At 55.0% G+C, this 17,650-nt stretch overlaps 1 protein-coding gene across 2 annotated transcripts in view; it reads right to left on the bottom strand.

Moving 5' to 3' along the window:
* KCNN3 (potassium calcium-activated channel subfamily N member 3) overlaps positions 1-17,650 on the bottom strand; it is a 54,069-nt gene that overhangs the window by 17,155 nt on the left and 19,264 nt on the right. Inside the window, exons 2-5 of one of the 2 annotated variants that reach the window (XM_065419830.1) lie at positions 16,243-16,661; positions 11,955-11,998; positions 7,048-7,051; positions 1,305-1,446 (exon numbers count right to left, since the gene is read on the bottom strand). In XM_065419830.1, coding sequence (XP_065275902.1) covers positions 1,305-1,446; positions 7,048-7,051; positions 11,955-11,998; positions 16,243-16,661 — 609 coding nt within the window. The remainder of the gene's footprint in view (positions 1-1,304; positions 1,447-7,047; positions 7,052-11,954; positions 11,999-16,242; positions 16,662-17,650) is intronic. The other variant, XM_065419829.1, reaches the window with a different exon arrangement.

The raw sequence follows: 17,650 nt of genomic DNA, 5'->3' as shown, positions 1-17,650 counted from the left end.
CTCCCTTCGTTCTGCACCAGTCTCCCAGTAACACGTAGCATCGCGAGGAGGCAGCTCTGCGGAGGAAGCGGCCCGCTTTCCTTGAGCTTGGCTGCAGGAGCTGGGGGATTCGACAGTCAGTGAGACAATCCGGGAGAGTCAGTCAGATGGGCTGCAGCTCAGTGTGGGGAGAGAAAGGCAGATGCTTGTAAAAACCAGTGGCTGAGGGGTTGGCCTGTCTGGGACAGTTGCCAAACCCCACTGCTGGGCACCGATTGAGGGATATTTCTGTCGCACAGACCAGGGTCTCTGCCGAGCTGCTCTGATGAGATCAGAAAATTTCTGTCACACAGCACTGTTCAGCAGCCTGTACTCAGTGGCAGCTGGGTCTCTGCCCCAGCCCCGTACTTGTTCTAAAGACTCACCTGTGCCCATTACATATCCCCGGCTCACCCTGCGTGGTTTGGCATTAGCTGCTGTGTTAGAGCCTGCCTGCTTAGTGGGCAGCTCTCACTGCCCCTCTGAGGGTTGGCAACCACTGCTGTAGCCCAGTATTGCTGAGACACTATACACACTACAGCCTTCCCACCCAGTGTAGCTCTGGGCATCCACTGGCTACAGAACTGGGCCCATGGTACTTTGGCAACTGTGTACTTTGCGGGCTTTTCAGGTATCCACACAGACACACCCCCTCCAAAGTCATGTGTCAAGATCTGGAAAACACCTGTTAGATCCTGTCTAAGTGTCATTCACTCCTCAGACAAAGGACATGTCAGATCCAACGCAGTGATCCAGAGACCGGAGTGAGTTCCGCCACTGAGTGCCAGCCTGCCCGGGAGGCCTCCCGTTCGTCCCCTTGTCCCAGTGCATGCAGTGGTTCAGATTAACGCTGTGAGTTTTGCTTACCATTGATGAGGGTTTGACCTCCCCAGCTCCCAGCATCCTGATTGCTCACAGCCTTGCCAGTTTTCAGCAGTAGAGCAGCGGGAGCAAACGCTGTGAAGTCTTGCTCACAGACAAACGAGCTGAGAAGCCCCCGACCAGTGGGGAAGGAAGGGGGCTCTGTAAAATCCCCCAACCAAAACCTGCCTGGTCTTGCTTCCCAAGCTGTAGCCCTGGGTTAGACCCTGGGAGGGGAATCAGTGGAGTCCCAAGGAGCCTGTTCTAAACGGGAAGGAAACTGAGGCAGGATCTCCATGGCTCAGTATAGAAAGGACCCAGTGGGTGGGTGTGAGGGGCAATCTGCTGGCCCTGGCTCCCCGAAACTTTACTCCGGATTGTGTACTTCCCCCTCCTGGGCCGCTTCCTTGAGGAAACACTCTTACCATGATGCCGGTGAGGAGGCAGACACCTTTCCCACAGTATGTGTGAGGCACCATATCACCGTAGCCAATGGAGAGGAACGTGATGGAGATGAGCCACATGGCACCCAGGAAGTTGCTGGTCACATCCTGCTGATCGTGGTACCTGCCAAGGAGACGTACACCTCAGTGTGGCAGGAGAGGACAGGAAACCAGTCATCTCACACAACTCTCCTCCCGCACCCGGGTGTCTCTGCCAGGTCAGATAATGGTGCTCATGGAAATAGGGCCTTGGCTATCCACTTTCTAGTCCCCAGTGTCAGAAGGCAGCTGCAGAAGACACTTGTCTTGTTCCTGCACAACCCAGCCCTGCAAAACCGACAGGTCAAAAGGGCATTTTCAGTGGCCTCAGGCTGGATGTCTGCAACCCTGCCTCTGTTTGGCCTCTCGACCACAGCTTAGAACCATGCACTGCTAAAGCAGCTGGTCTTAAAAAATTACTTGCAGCAAGATTATGGAATCAGATAAGCGCCACACCCCTCCCAGGACATAATTAACCTTGGGCTGAAAGCCTCTGGACCATATTGCAAAATAGGGAATAAATATTAATAATGCAACAAAATGTTCCCCAGCAGCAGCAATTTCACAATTTCCTCATAAGAAAACCCCCCATGCGCCCACACCACACACACACACACACAGACAGCAAAGCCTCAGCAGAAAGATTGATTTGCTTTCAGTCAGCGTCGCAGTCACATTTCAGCGAAATACCCTCCAAGCTCCATCTGCACTGGGGCCATGCTGCTGGGCAGGGACGTCTGTTTGATGGGGAAACAGACGTGACTGAATGGAGAGGAGAGAGGCAGGCTGAGAGCTGCTGCTGCTGCTCCGTTCCCACCAGCTGCTCAACCTGTCAAGGTTCCTCATGAACTTTTCATTTACATTTGAACTCACAGCACAACGTTGTCTCCTGCAAACTCATTATCACCACCTCCCCGCGAGTGATGGAGACCTCATGAGAACAGATTCCTTCCCCTCCTGACAGAACTGAAATGCACCTGCGCCGGTTTACACCTTTGATAACTTTGAACAGGATTCCCCACTTGGGCTCAAGCTGGCATGGAGACTGTCTGCATTATGGGTGTTTGACAGCAATGGCAGCTCACCTCCTGCTTTTCAAAAGGAGCGTGCATGTGAAACTGGCCCTGGATTATGGGTTTAGCACGCACATGCCCCCTGCGAACAACGAGCATAAACTAACAGAGCGTGTTGGCAATTTCAACGCCTTTCTGTGGCTTTATACATCATTCTGAACTTCTCTGGTTAGCAGCTCGGTCTCCAGGCAGGCGAGAGGCTTGTAAAACAACCCGGGGGGAGCAGATGACGTTCGTATCAACCCAACATTAACGTATTTTTCCTGACTTCTGTTACTACACCGACACACACGCACACCCAGCCACTGACTGAGGTTAGGGAGATTAGAGACCCAGGGTCACATTAACCAATGCCCCCTGCTCTGCTCCCACCTTCTCCTGGCTCTTTCCCTAGCTGCCCCCCAGGTAAGGGGGTCAGGTTCCACTGCAGGCAAACGTATGCCCAATCCTGCAAAGACTTGTGAATGCGCTTTACTCAAAGCATGTGAGGATTCAATGGCACTCCTAGCCTTAGCTAGTAACTCCAGGGAAACTTTGCAATGTTTCCATTGTCACGTTCCGTCCTTTGGAACATGCAAAACACTGAATTCTGGTCCATTTCCTGTCCCTGACAAGGTCAACAAACTCTCTGGCTGGGCCCACAGCCTCAGCTGCTTTTCTTCCTGTTCCTGTGCAGCAGTGAGGCCTGTTCCTCTGGCCCCCAACCTCTGCAGGCGAGCTTTGTCACAGGCCTCTGCCAGATCCTCAGGCTCAGTTTGGGTCAGTCCAGACCATCTCCTCGGCAGTAACTGAGCCTGTAACCTGGGGGAGATGGACTGGAACCACTGGCTGGCTTGGACGGCGTGTCCCAGCGGCGATGCGTCAGCGTACACAGCAATGGACTGTGGTCTGGTTACTGCTGGTCTCTTTCCCCGGCTGCAGGTCCAGGACGCCTTACCCTTTCAGATAACCTAGCTAGGTTTAAGATGAAGCTTGACAGGTTTATGAACAACATTCTATGAGGGGTTGCCTGCGACAGCAGGGAGCTGGACTCCGTGACCCAGGTGCTCCCTTCCAGACCTATGTTCCAACTGCTCAAATAACCAGAAGCTCTGACAGTGAGGAGCGGCCTGGCCTGCTAACCTCGTGGGGCTTTGCACTGTCATGCCAGATGGCACCCCCAGCCTCTCGCTGCTCTGCCCCAGAAGGGCGCTCGACCCAGCTGCCCGATTCCAGCCAGTCCGAGCAGTGCGAAGGAATCCAATCCAGACCTCTCCAGCAGAGGGCAGGTGGCTGGGATGTAAGCACTCCAGGGGGAGAGGCACTGGCACTGGTTGGCAGGCGGCAGAGGGCATAGCCCAACGTGCTGTTACCGTGATTGCTTTCTGTACAGGTGCAATGGTAGTCGAGACTGGAAGCCACTTCCAACCAGCAGCAGCAAGCTGTGTCTACGGAGCCTCTCAGAGGCATGCAGCCTTGTGATGCAGTTCCCAATGGCCTGGGTTCCAGACGTGATGAGAACCACAGCTCCTGCTGTCTTCAAGACCCAGCCGTGACGCCATGGTTTCCTCTGAGACTTCTTCATCTGTTTGCTGGGTACAAGATGTTTATTTCCAGGCCCCTTTGGAGAAGAAGGGAGCAGATGCTTGATGGGGTGCTGTGGCTGGATCGGCCAAGGCCTGTTTGCGTCTCAGGGGCGGGTTTCGCTCAGCTTCCTTGTGAAATCATTAAGGGAAAACAGATGGAGTTTTTGGCAATTTCCCCCAAATCAATTTGTCCAAGTTTCTCAACTCAGAACTCTCTGGATTGTTTTATTATTATTTTTATTTCCCTAAGTCTCCTGTATCTGGAGAGTCTAATGAAATATGCAAGCATAAAAAACTATGTTGACAAGAATCTGTTTAATATCACATTCCCCACCCTAGTATTAGCAGAGAGAGGTCTAGTGGTTAGAGCAGGGGACCGGGGGTCCCGACTCCTGGTTTCTTTTGCCAGCGCTGCCCCTTGGGGAAGACACTGGGTCTCAGTTCCCACAAAAGGGGATAATGATATTTGGCCTCCCACAGGGATTAAAGTTTACCCGCAGCGCTCTGGGATCGGAGATGGAGAACACGATTGAAGTGCAAATTAGGAACAGGGCTATTTGTTTTCTATATGGGTGAGAGGCTTCTGGTGTATATAACAGCGCTAGAGTCAGTTCAGTCCCCTACTCCTAAAGCGGAGGGTCAGAGGCAAAAAATGCCTGCTTTGGAGAAGACCAGACTTCCTCTCTCGGTTACAGACTCCGAGTTGCCGTAACGAAGCTGTTCAGGGGTGAGAGAGACCACAATTAATTGGCTAGCCCAGTGCTACAGAGGCAGCCCAACGCAGGGCTCTGAGTGCAAGTCTCCGGAGTATTGTGGAGGCCGCCTGCTCCGCCCTTGGAGGAGGGAGCGCCTTGCATCATCTGGATGGCAATGGCTGATGCAGAGTGGCACTGACAGGCTGTAGCGGAGGGGAGCTGTGTTCAGCCCTCCTCCCTCAAGGAAAGATCACCAAGGTCCTGGGAGAAGGAGGTGGGAAAACCTCCATACCCTGAATGCCGGGAGAGATGAGGCAGAGTTCTCAGATGATGCTGGGGGCTTCATTTGATAAAGCCTCATTTCCTGAGCTTGCCTACAGCTCAGTGTCCCTCTCCCCAGTCCCATAGGAGCTGTTCTGAAAAGCATCTCTGAGAATGCTGACTGCCACTGGGCCAGCCAGCTATCTGGGAAGTCACATGCTGCAGTGTGGCTGACTGGGAAACCAAAGGATGTGGGAAGCCTCCTGCGCTGAGGGGAGTTGCTGAAAACAGCCTCATAACTTTTTAATCTAAGGCCTTGTCTACACCCAGCCGCTAGTTCGGCGGCTGGGAATCGAAGTTCCGGGTTTGATTTATCGCGTCTGGTCTGGACGCGATAAATCGATCCCGGAAGCGCTCGCCGTCGACTGCGGTACTCCAGCTCGGCGAGAGGAGTACCGCGGAGTCGACGGGGAGCCTGCCTGCCGCGTGTGGACCGCGTCTGAACCGCGGTAAGTTCGAACTAAGGTATGTCGACTTCAGCTACGTTATTCACGTAGCTGAAGTTGCGTACCTTAGTTCGAAGTTGGGGGTTAGTGTAGACCAGGCCTTAGTTAAAGACCATCTCCCAGCACAACATGAAGACAACTGTGCCCTTTGCAACCCACCTGGGGATGCCAGGCTAGAAAAACCAGACAGGCTCCCCACAAGTGCACAGCCGCACTCTCTGGGAACCAGGAGACAGGATACTGTAGGGAGCCAGTGCCTAGCTAGAGGCTGTAGGAAGTCAGAAAGGCAGGTCCCGGAGGCCCCAGCACTAAACAAAACAAGCTTCTCTCTTGCCATAGTCGGTCTCAGATTCATCGATTCCAAAGCCAGGAGGGACCACTGTGAGCATGTAATCTGCTCTCCCACGTAACACTTCCCAGACTTCATTCCTCTTTGAACTAGCGCACAGCCTTTAGAAAAACCGTGTCTGCCAAGGCCAAGGCAGTCCAGGAACGCTGCACGGAACCAGGGGCAGCAGAAAGACACCCCCCACACCCCTTCCCGGGCTGTATTTGCAAAAGGCAGATGGAGGTCACCGTTGAACCATGCGCAGTGAGGAGATCTCAGTGCCATCTATTCACCTCCCTTTCTCTGCACAACCAGTTACATGGGACCAGTGTGCCGCTGTGCCAGACTGGGCGCTCATCTTGCTTTATCACAAAAGCTAAATGTGTAGCTGTTGCACACGAGACTCCAGGTAAACCCAGGGGCTGCAAGAAGTAGTGTTGTCAGTTCAGTAGGTGGCGCTCTTTCCCCCTGAGTCAGTTCCAGCTAAGGCCAGTCTGTCTGTAAAATGCTTTGCCATCTTTCTGGATAAAAGATGCTATATAAATAGAAGGTGGTGTTAGGATCTTGTACCCCTGGGAAAGAGATCCACCAGCATACAGTCCTACCCTCTCGAGTCAGCATGCCAACAGTTAGTAAGCAGAGTACTCGAGGAGTCCTGGGCCACACGCAGCAAAGACAATTACAGTTCTCCCCAACCCCCATGCAGCCTGGCTGCGCCGCATCACTCCAGCACAGAACAGTGCGTCTGGTCAACGACACACGTAGCCATGGATAGCGAGATGTTACTGCAGCGAGGGGGGGGGGGGGGGTGGACTCAGGAATCCCAGCTCTGTTTGAGGCGATTGCCAATACCATGACTGCTACTCCAGCCTCGCTCGCCACTACGCATTTAAACCATTCCTCTGCTGCACGTGCGCACACCCTCTCACAGGCAGATTTTCACTTGGCGGGTTACTTCTTTCTCTGCTAACCAGTCAGCAGGGTGTTCCTCCCCCTGGAAAAGTACTTCCCCATCATCAGGCAGCTGTATGCCTCTGATAAAGGGCTTGGAGCTGTCGTCTGGCTGCCACAAGCAGGACGTGAACGGAGGAGCCTGGCTGATGAGAACAGTTTGGTGAGGTTGAGAAGGAAAAGGGTTAGGGACAGGTCAACATACCGAAGTTTTTTTCCCAAAAAGCACTTTTGAGCAGATGAAGCTTGTCCAGCAGGACAGCTGGCACGCACTGCCATGTGAAAGCTGCGAGAGCGGCTGCAGGACCACGCTCACACCAAAGGCTGATGCAGTTGCTCAGACCAGAGCATTCATTTCCACCACCCGCCTTCCCCTGAACAAGCAACGCCAAGTGATGCTGCTGCTGGGAGCACTCGCCCAGGCTACTTGCTTTCCTCTCAGCTTCCCTTGCCATTGCTTTCCCCCAGTGCAGGGCCATTCCCTACCAAGCCAAGCCAAGCCTCGCCTCTGGGACCGTGTGTTCCTTCCAAGGGAGCTGACAGAGCTGTTCTAAGCTCAGCCCAGTTTGGAAGTGGAGTAGCCGAGTCCAAGGATGCATGTTACTACTCCTAGGCAATGCCCACAGCGAGCGAGCGACAGGTTTGTGTAGGTGTCATGGGAGAGGAAGGGAGGGGAGTGACCACGAGGGAGAAGTGGGCAAACGGAGGGGTCGAGGCCGGCAGTGGTGACGGAGCAGAGCTGGCTTGGGGAGGCTGAGCTAAGAGACAAGGGTGACAAGTGAGCCAAACACAGCTGCAGCTGGGTCTGTGGCAGGTGGGTAATGCAGTGCCCATCTGGAGAGCACCGAGCCATACCCACAGGGAGCACTTCACGCTGCCGCTGGTCACTGGGAACGGATGCCTTTTTCCACAAGCCAGAATGGGTGTGGGGCCCATGGTAGTCCAATAGCCCCAGAATCTCCCCCCTCCCCCCCGGAAATGGGGTGGAACAAGCTGTAGCTGGGGGAGCTGTGCTGCAGGCTACCTGGCTCCAAGCAGCTTAATGGGTGTGAACTTTCTGGAATGTGAAAAAGTGGGATGGGGGAGGGGTCATTGTGCTCAGCACACCAGGGATAATTGTTCTGATGGGGGCAAAACATGTGGCCCCCTCAGTGGGGGAGCCGGCAACCTCACTGTGCTTCAGCCAGAACCCCTGTGCCGAGCAGGCGCGGTGTATAAAGCATACTGATGGGTTGCTAAGCAACGCAAAGCCTTTTGAAAAACCACAACCCACCCCTGGCAACTCAGGGGGTTGGGAGGCAGCAGAGGAAAGGAGCAGGGAACAAAAGGGAAGCAGCAGCCAGGAGGAGAAGAGAGAGCAGAGGGCTGTGAAATGCAGAGGGGAAAGGGAGGATGAATGGAGCTGGGGGAAAGCGACCAAGGGACGCAGCATCCCATGAATGTCGGGGTCCCCAGGTCACAGGTGCCCACAGCTCCAAAACCACCCCAATTAGCACTGATGGGCCCTGAGTGCAGCCTCAGCAGAGGCCACGGAGCTCGGGCTCCTGTGTTTGGTCCTAAAAGCAAGGAGCGAGTCTGCCGGCACAGCCACACCAGCACGAGGCAGTGGTGACAGACACACACAAGGATCCGGTTCCCCCACCCCCACACACACTCACTCACTCACGCTCTCTCTGTGTGGAGCTCTGCGCTGGCAGACACTCCCTGTACTGCAGCTGCCTCTAACGTAGCCACCAGCTCTCCTGGCCGTTATGCTTGGGCAGCACTAGTACAACACGTCAAATCATTATTCTGCGTTCTAGCTGCCCCCTGCTCAGCAGAGTGTGTGTAGGGGGTTAGGGAGGTTGGTGGGGGCTGCTTGCCCTGCCAGCCTGTGTCCTGGCCCAATTCCATCCCCATTAATTGCATTTTGACACCTGCCTTTTCAGTTGGATACAAAGTTATTCTGTATTTCCGGTCTTAAACAGTCGTGTAGCATTGCTGCTTCTTGATGGATTCTGTGGGCCACCCTAGAGAGGATTGCATTCCGGTCTCGGTGGCACAATCCCTGTGTCTCGCAGACCTCGCCCAGCTGGGAGGTGTAAGGATGCATTCGTTCGTGGTTGCTGATCCATACCACTACAGCAATATCCTTGGCCGAACATTACCGTGGCTGTGATCTGGAGTAGGGTGCTTGCTAACTTGTACAGTGGCTATTTTTTACTATTAATGCTTATTTATTTACATTTCATTTTCCAGACCAATCCCACGGGGGACAGGAGAGCCCAGGGACCTTGCCAGCCCATTTAAATCCCCCAAATACAGAACCCATAAACCACACTGTCATGGCACCGTCTGATAACCAGACTTATCACTGCAGCATAGAAAAGCTTGTGCAGTCAGGGCGTGTGGCACCAGCCCTCTTCCATATGACTTAAAGCAATCCGAGTTCCCCTTTAACGGGCCCCAGCAACCTAGACCAGGCAGTCATAGTGCTCTGTAGTGACCGGGCACCCCGCCCAGTCCAGGCACCTGGAAAGCAGATGAAAGGTCTCTTGCTCTCGGCAGCTTCATCTCCCATAACTTCCTGCCCAAGGTGCCAGGAGAGATCCTGAAGATTCCCCTACTCAGGCAGGGATATTGGAAGCACAGGCCACGCAGCTGAGGGGCCAGGCCAAACCTGAGTGGTGCTGCAATCCCGTGCACAGGTAGCAGTGCCAGGGGGGTCAGGCAGCTGGGGGGAAGGCACCTGAGGGGGGGAGAAGAGGGTCAGGTGCCCCCCACTTCAAAGCAGAGGCTGCAGAGAGCCATTGAAAGGACCAATGAAGGTCCCTGCAGTCCCTGGCACAGGTACAGCTGATTTTACCATCTCCATGGCAGGATGGGCTGCTTCAGGCATGAGCCTGCGTGTCAGGAGCTGTGGGTTCAGTTCCTGCACGATCTGGGGCAAATCACGTAATCCCTCTGTGCCACCGTCTGTAAACGGAGAGAACAATCCTTCCTTTCTGCATAGGGAGCACGCACACGCCATCAGGATGGGGCAGCGCCATAGAGTGACCTGGGTCACTTGCTAAGCCAGGCTTATGTGAACAACATACATTTTAATATAACCCGATGCCAGGTCGTACGTCTCGGGATGCTGGTGCACTGCCGTGTCCTGGAAAGTCGTAGTAGGGTCATGGCAGAGAACCTGAGCTGAACCTGAGCTTGCAGTGCACTGCTGGCCGAGCGAGTCAACGTGATAGGGATGTGTAAACAGAAACACTGAACTGGAACAGGACCGTGTCTAGGGCATCCGTGAGACCATTCCTGGAATGCGGGGGGCAGTTCCGGTGTCCACACTTCAAAAAGCATGTTGAAAAATTGGAAGGGGTTTATAAAGAGCTACAAGAATAATTCCAGGCCTGGAAAAACCTGCCGTACAGGGAGAGACTTCAGAAGCTCAATCTGTTTAGTATAACCAAGAGAAGATTAAGTGTTGACCATGGTCTTTAAGTACCTACACGGGTGAAAAAACAGACTAGTAAATTATTGCTCTTTAATCTAGCGAGGCAGAATGTGATCCTGTGGCTGAAGCTGTAGCTAGACAAATTCAGACTAGAAATAAGGTGTGAGTTTTTAAACAGGGAGGGAAACATTGGAACAACTTTCTTAGGAACCTGGTGGATTCTCTCCCTTGAAATTTTTCACTCAGGTTTGGCTGTCTTACTAAAGGATTGCTGTAGCTCACTCAGAAGTTATGGCCTGGAGACAGGAATTAGGAGACGCTTAGACAAATCCCTGTCAGAGCTGGTCTAGACAATACCTAGTCCTGCCATGAGTGCAGGGGACTGGACTAGAAGTCCTCTCAAGGTCCCTTCCAGTCCTACAATTCTATGATTACTGGGTGAAATTGCAGGAGATCACTATAACCCCTTTTGGCCTTAAAGATCTAAGACTCTGAGCCGTGGCTGTTCATGCCGTACACTCTGTCTCTCACTATGGTTCGTTCAGGCCCTAGCACAATATGGGCATGACCGTAATACAGTTATCATTGTCTGGGGAGCAAAAGCATAAGCCCAGGTTGCAAGAGAGTTTTAATGACCTAGAGCATAAGGTCTGTAGGACAGCGCCCAGCACGGGGGTGGAGGGACATTCCTTGATCTGGGTCTTTAAACACAGCTCTAATATCAATATTAGTCCCCTATTTTCACCCCTCCGATTTGCCAATAACGCCTTTCGGCCTGAAGCTCAAACTCCCCCAGCAGATCGCAGGCTCAGTTTGACAGGAGCGGACAGAAACCTGGCGTGAGGCAGTTGGCTATTGGGGCTTTTTGCACCTCTGGTGGCAGCAAACCCGCAGGGAGCTGATTCAGTGCTGCAAAGCAGACGGCCTGGATTACTCGGCACAGCTTCGGAGCACGTTTTTCTGTCGATAGTGGCTCGGTTCAGACTCCAAGGATGTGATGTGATAGCACTGAACAAAGTGCTAACTCCAACAAGACATCAAAGGTCAGGCTGCGTTCTCAGGCCCTAGGCTAGGCCGCAGCAGCACAAAGGGGATTTCACCAGGGCCGAGTATTGGGTCCTCCATGACTCCTCTAGGTGGTTACGTCTGTACTCACATCTGGCCCCCACTGGCAGAGAAAACCCTGGCGCGCCGTCTGTACAGACCAGGTTAAAGGGAGAACGTGGTTTCCTGGTGTTTTACAGCCATTGCCAGGCATAGCTGCTCCCGCTCTGCCAGCGATATGCATGAGCACAGCTCTAAGCGGGGTTTGGTTTGGTTGGTAACAGGTTCCAGGAATCCAGACTGAGGCTCCCCTTTCCCAGTGCACCTGCCCCCTGGAGTGACAGCGACCCAGGGTACAGCCAGTGAAGTGAATCTGGGCAGGCCCGTCTGCCCTAGGAAACTCCATCCTTTCCTTGCATGGCAGTAGCAGCGGCTAACCCAAAGCGGGGCTGTGCAGGGAGAGACAGCACCGTCTGGGCATGGCAGTGCAAAGCACAAGCTGTCGATCTGCTGACTCCACACTGACACTGGCTGGAAGCGAGGAGGCCAGAGCTACCCAAGCACAACGGGCGGAAGATGGAACCTGCCCAGCCGGGGAAGAGGTGCAGCTGGAAGGTGTCGCCTGTCTCTCCCTCAGCAAGCTGGAGAACTGAGTAGCTTTGAGCTACTGAAGCGGTGCTGCAAGCGCTCTTCCCGCGGGGCTCCAGGAGAGAGCAGCACTCGCATTCCTGCGCAGTTCCCACCGGGGAGACCCCGACTGCCTGCCCTGCGCAGAGGTGAACGGCAGCTGTGGCACCGCCATCGTCTGCACCAGCCCTTGGGAAAGGCGGTACCCCTAGTGCACGAATGACGAGGTTCTGGTGGCGGACTGGCCTGCGGTGGGCAGCCAGCTGTGACAGTACTTTGCCCACCTATGGGGTCTTTCGTCTAAGGCTTCATCTGCAAGTCCTGATTAGCCCTCACAATGCGAGGTAGGGCAGGGACACACGAGGACCCGTCTGCCTCCCCTGGGGTGCACAGCAGCACAGGGAGCGGAGGGCCCTCGGCCAGGTGGTGACCAGCCGTGGGGAATATCCTTGAGGGCTTACACATGGGGAGCTTAGTCTGGTTCCTTACGTCAGGGCTGGTCTGGTCCTGGTGCAGGTGCCATGTCCCCGGCTGTGTCTCTGGGAGTTAGGAGAGGATTTTGTGACACAGCCTCCATGTATGGGACCAGAACTGAGCCAGTGAGGGAGACGCGAATGCTACGGAGGGGGCTCTCTGCTGCCCAAACAGGCTGTGTCGCTCCGCCGAGCAATGACCAGCTTGCAAGGGCGAAGGCTGGGCAGCGAGCAGGGGCTTCCCAAGGAAGAGAGAGATCCAAAGATCCAAAGGAAGCGGGGGGAGTGGAGAAGCAGCACCGGGGTGGTTTGAGCAGGAGGCCGGGAGTCAGTGCAGAGGCCTGCGTGCAGGTGGCCTGCGAGTCCTCAGAGCGCATCTCCTGACCCCTCATTGGCAGCCCTGATCCTCCTCGCAGACTGATTGTGCTGCTCTCCCGCTCCATGATTTCCCCAGCCCACATGGGCTGGACAAGTTCATCTCAGGGGGAAGGGAGCAGGCCCCAGGCTCCCAATAGCACTTCTAGCCCTGCCAGCCAGAGCCAGCGTTATTGTTAGGTAAATGGCAGGTGCAGGGCAAACATGCAAACGAGGCTGCTGAGAGTCCTTCTGATCAATTAGCTACTCTGGCTTCCTAGTGCTTTTATCACTGCTCTGCATCAAACAGCCCCTGGCCCCCAGTAGCGCAGAGACAGAGCCAGGGCCATGCACCACCGACTCAGCAGGCTGAGGATCGCCAGCTTTTGAGCCTCTGGCCTACCCCTATCCCCTCCCTGTCTGTCTATCCATCCATCAGGTACTTCCAGGGGCGCCTTACCATAGTGCCGGAGTATCTCGCAGTACCTGTGCTCCCTGCACCCCCTGCTCTTCTCTCCCTGAGGCAGGGGCTGTTTGGCCCAGCACCTGGCGCTGCGGGGTCCCGATCTGACGGGCTCCTGGCAATGCAGCTAACCCAACCATTGCCTCTCCCTCCACACAGCTAGATCTCACCCTTGTCTTGGCTGTCTCTCTGGCCTTGACAAATGCAGTCTGCCCTGCTCAGAGCCATGCAGAGACCGTTTTCCTAGCCTGTCCCTCTCCCCATGTCACTTCGCTCTCACACCCCACGCAAGCGGCTGGTTTTCACTTTCCAGGCCCTTCCCCCCAGTCCCCACCTGCCTATCCTCTCAGTCACTACTGAGCTTTTGAAGCTCGCCTCTGATTGGCCCATAACACCAGCCTCCAGTGCCCACTTGTTACATTTTCAAACAAGCCGCTTTGTACTTTCTCCTGCGCTGCCCTCACGTGTGGGAGGACACCCCCAGAGCCGCTTCTGCACCCGCCTTCCAGTCCCGCTGCCAAACTCTCCTTTGCTGTGATGCGCACAAAGAACTGGACAGCCGTTCGGCTGCTGGTGGGCAGAGTCCATGGCCTGGTATGCTGACCAGCACTGTCTCACTGTTCACTTGTGCTCCCGTCTGCCTGGCTGCAGCCCTCTGGTGTCTCTTGGCTTATACGTGGGTTGGGAGCTCCTTGCGGCAGGGACTGTCTTTGTGTTCTGTGCTGTTCAGCTCCTAGCGCCAGGGGGATCTGGCCCCTGACTAGGGCTCCTACAGTAACAATACAGCAGAGGTGGGTTGCCCCTTCCAGAAAAGGTTTTCAGGTGACAAGAGGCCAGAGACTCCTGGGCCGTGGAGGGAGGCTGGGGAGTGGCTGGGAAATGGCCTCTCAGCTGAACGGCAGGCAGGGGCACTGCCAGCGAGTTTTGCCCGTCCACAGTCAATGCCACGCAGCCAGACTTAAAGAGATGCCTGCAGGGAACTTTTCTCTCCACCGTCTTACAAACATGTCCCATGCACCCAGCTGTGCCCATCTGCCTGCTCCCTGCTAGCCTCACTGCTTCCCCTTTCTGTCCACCGCTCAGTCAGTTTTCTAGGGCTCCCTTAGTTGCTGAGGGCCCTCAGGCAGCAGCCCTGCCTCAGTTGCCCTACTTGTAGGGGCATGAGGCTGTGCAAGTCTGGACAGGGGCTGGATCGAGGGTAGAGCCTCTGCCCCCTGACACGCCTCTTGTCTCTGCTTGGACAGATAGGGGGCTACCGGGAGAGCAGAGGGGTATGAATTAGCAGCAAGAACAAAACGGGTTCAAAGAGACAGCACTAGAGAGCAGGGCACCAGCAGAGGCTGCTTATGTGCCTGGAGTCAAGGAAAAATCAGCAGCTAGATCCCTTATCCGTGCCCACAAAGTGCTCAGTGCCTAATTGCTGCCTGGCAAGCTGTGGCACCGTGGGTGTCTGACTCACCCGGGGACAGCCTGCCTCTCCAAACCTGTCGCTGTCAGACCAAGCCTCCGGGAAAGCCGCTGAGCTCAGCCCCACGTGCTAATTCCCACTTGGAAGGGTTTAATTAGGAACCTGCATGGACAGATCTTTGCCGTGCTGGGGGAGGCTGGGGAAATGCCAGGCGTGCCCTGCAGGATGCCAGCAGCTGTCAGTCCCCCCTCCCGTGTCATGACTAATATGATCCGGCTGTCAAGCCACGTCTCTGTTCTGGCCCCAAAACAACGCGGAGAGCATTTGGGACCCCGTAACCTCCCTCTGCCTGCAGGCGGCCTGGCGGGGTTGTGAGAATGAAAAGCCCAGAAGGAGACGTATCCCTACACCCTCTCCCCCCACCCCCAGGCTAGGAGTGCACTCACTGCCCCACATTCACACCTTGTACAGGGCTGTCTCCACAGCAACCTCGAGAGACGTGCACAAATCCCAGCGAGATGCTCGCCCAGAGCTGCTGTGTAACCGTGTTGTCATGACAGTTGCTCTCAGCGAAGCGAGAGTGAGAGCCCGGGCATTGGGGCTTGGCAAGTCATTTTGCACCTTCTGTGTTTCCAGCAGCTCCCCCTGCACTATTCCACAGGAGACTGCGCCTGGCAGAATGGGGCTGGGCCCAGGCCATCTGAGCCAGCCCAGCCTTCGCTGGTGAGGGGAGTCACCCCAGCTGCCCGCACCTCTCCCCCAGATACAGTTTAGGACACTGGGAACCATTCTCTCCTTGTAACACTTGTGTGACTTGGTAGATAGGCTCTGCCCATTGTCAAACCCTGACCGGGGGGGGGGGGCAATTAGCAGGGGTCTGTCATCCTGCCAAGGACGGCAGGGGAGCCTGGCATGGCAGAATGGGGCTGCTGGTGAGAACGGAGAGGCCTGGGAGCGCTGCATGCACACAGCCTTCCTGGGACAGGAGCATTGAAGCCTGGCAAGGCGGCCCTCCGCTGGGTACTTTGGGAAGGCACTGCCTACAGAAACCTGGGTTTCCATTTTCAGGCAGCCATTTATTTATTTTCACTGGCCTGGCCTGTGCCCGCTGGCCAGCATACCTGGACCCCACGATCCCGGGGGCGGGGGGGTGTTGGATAGCCAGCTGGCCGTGCTTGCACAGCACCACACCCACATCCCCTGGGTTTGCTCACATGGCACCAAGGACACCCGCAAAGCACTCGGCTCCTGCATCCTGCTCCCTGGGTACGTCTACACTGAAGAGAACCCCAGAGCCCAGGTCAGCTGACTCAGGCTCACGCTCCGGGGCTAACCGTAGCAGTGGAGACCCTCCCCCCTTGCTAGGCGCCAGCCCGAGCAGGAACGTCACCCCGTAGTGAAAACCCAGTCAGCTGACACAGGCCCTGCGACTAGCTGCCCCGGGGTTTGTTTGTGCAGTGCAGATGTACCCCAGAGGCTCTAGGGGTGCCTGCCTTAGGGAGGGAGAGTTCTGTACGGAGCCCACATCATCGCGTCAGCCCTTCATCTCTGGGGGGCCTTAGCATTGCTGAGCCCCTCTCCAGGGCTCTAGCCAGCTGTGGGAAGACGGGAAGGGTTCCATCTCCTCCCCTTCCTGCCCTGTGTGGAGGGCGGCATGCCACTCGCTGCTCCAAGGAGAAAGCTGGTTAATCCCACCTCTGGCTTACCTCTCACAGACACGGACCGTCCAAGCGGCGATGATCCACAGGGAGATGCTGAAGACCAGCAGCACAGTGCCGGGGCAGATGGTCATGAGAGTCTTCATGACGAAGCGTGTGTTGAAGTTGATTTTGTTGAGCGCCCCGATGCTGCGTGACGAGGCATCAGTGAAGAGCTTGCTGTGCAGCAGCATGACCCGGGCAATCAGGTACAGGCGGAGGAACATAGGGATGGAGAGGATGATGTCCACATCGGCCTCTGCCCGCGAGGGTGTGTAGGAGAAGGCCAGACGTGCTGTCCAGAAAAATTTGTACTCCCCAGGGATGGGGTGTATGGCACAAACCAGCATCTCCAGGCTGATGTAAAGGATGCGCTCATAAGTCATTGCTATCCGCCAGTCATCGGCGCCGTTGTCGATCACGAAGAGCTAGCGGGATGGAAGGCACGTGATTAGAGACAGCACCCAGTTAGCGACACCCTGCCTTCCTTCCCATGAGCTACGCTGCAGGGCCTGGCCCCTGGGAATGGAGACCGCGGGTAGAGTGTGAGGGAATTCATACTGGCTATGGTACAGGGTCCAGAACCCCAACATGAGCCCTGCCCCAAAGCGCTCACAGTCCAAAGAGCGGGAGGGGAAACAGAGGGGAGGCAGTTTGCCCAGTGGCAGCAGTAGGAACAGGACCCAGGTGTCCTGACACTGTGTCCAGTGCCCGAGCTGCCCCTTTTAGGCACAGTCTTTCTTGGCTTGACTTGTAGCAGCTGCCCCCATGAAGCCCCAGGACTCACGTTCTAATCTTACCACTAACACCAACCCCCTGCTAATGCTTACTCAGGCAGGCAGTGCCGCGGGAATCGTGTATCAGTGTTTTTCAACCACTGTTCCGCGGCACACTAGTGTGCCGCGAGATGTTGCCTGGTGTGCCGTGGGAAAAAAATATTAAACCATGCTTGAATGTCGGAACTGGTTACTAAAATTTTTGAATCCCACCACTGATGTTAAGGACTATAAATAGCTCAGAATATCAGCTTTGTGTTCAGCCAAACAGGCCCAGGTTGCGCACTGAATAAAGTATTTTATAATTTTTCATATTTCTGTTTACTTACTATTTCATAATAAAGTAATTATAAAATACTTTCTTTGTGTTTATTTGATTCCTATTCAAGAGAATTACTTTATATATAGTCAATATAGGCACAGAGTTAAATTTTTTAACATTTTCTAATGGTGGTGTGCCTCGTGATTTTTTTCATGAAACAAGTGTGCCTTTGCCCAAAAAAAGGTTGAAAAACACTGGTGTAAGTGACAGCAGCACAGATGGGCAGGATCTGGCCCGTAGCTTTTCATCTCCATCCTTGGGCACCTGTGACACGCGGCGGTAACACGTGCTCACTTAGCCCTGTCTGATTGGAGCAGCG

Source organism: Emys orbicularis, chromosome 20 (assembly GCF_028017835.1).
Source record: "Emys orbicularis isolate rEmyOrb1 chromosome 20, rEmyOrb1.hap1, whole genome shotgun sequence".
Lineage (NCBI taxonomy): Eukaryota > Metazoa > Chordata > Testudines > Emydidae > Emys > Emys orbicularis.
The sequence above is the reverse complement of the archived record's forward strand: the minus strand, read 5'-3'. Positions and strand labels throughout refer to the sequence as shown.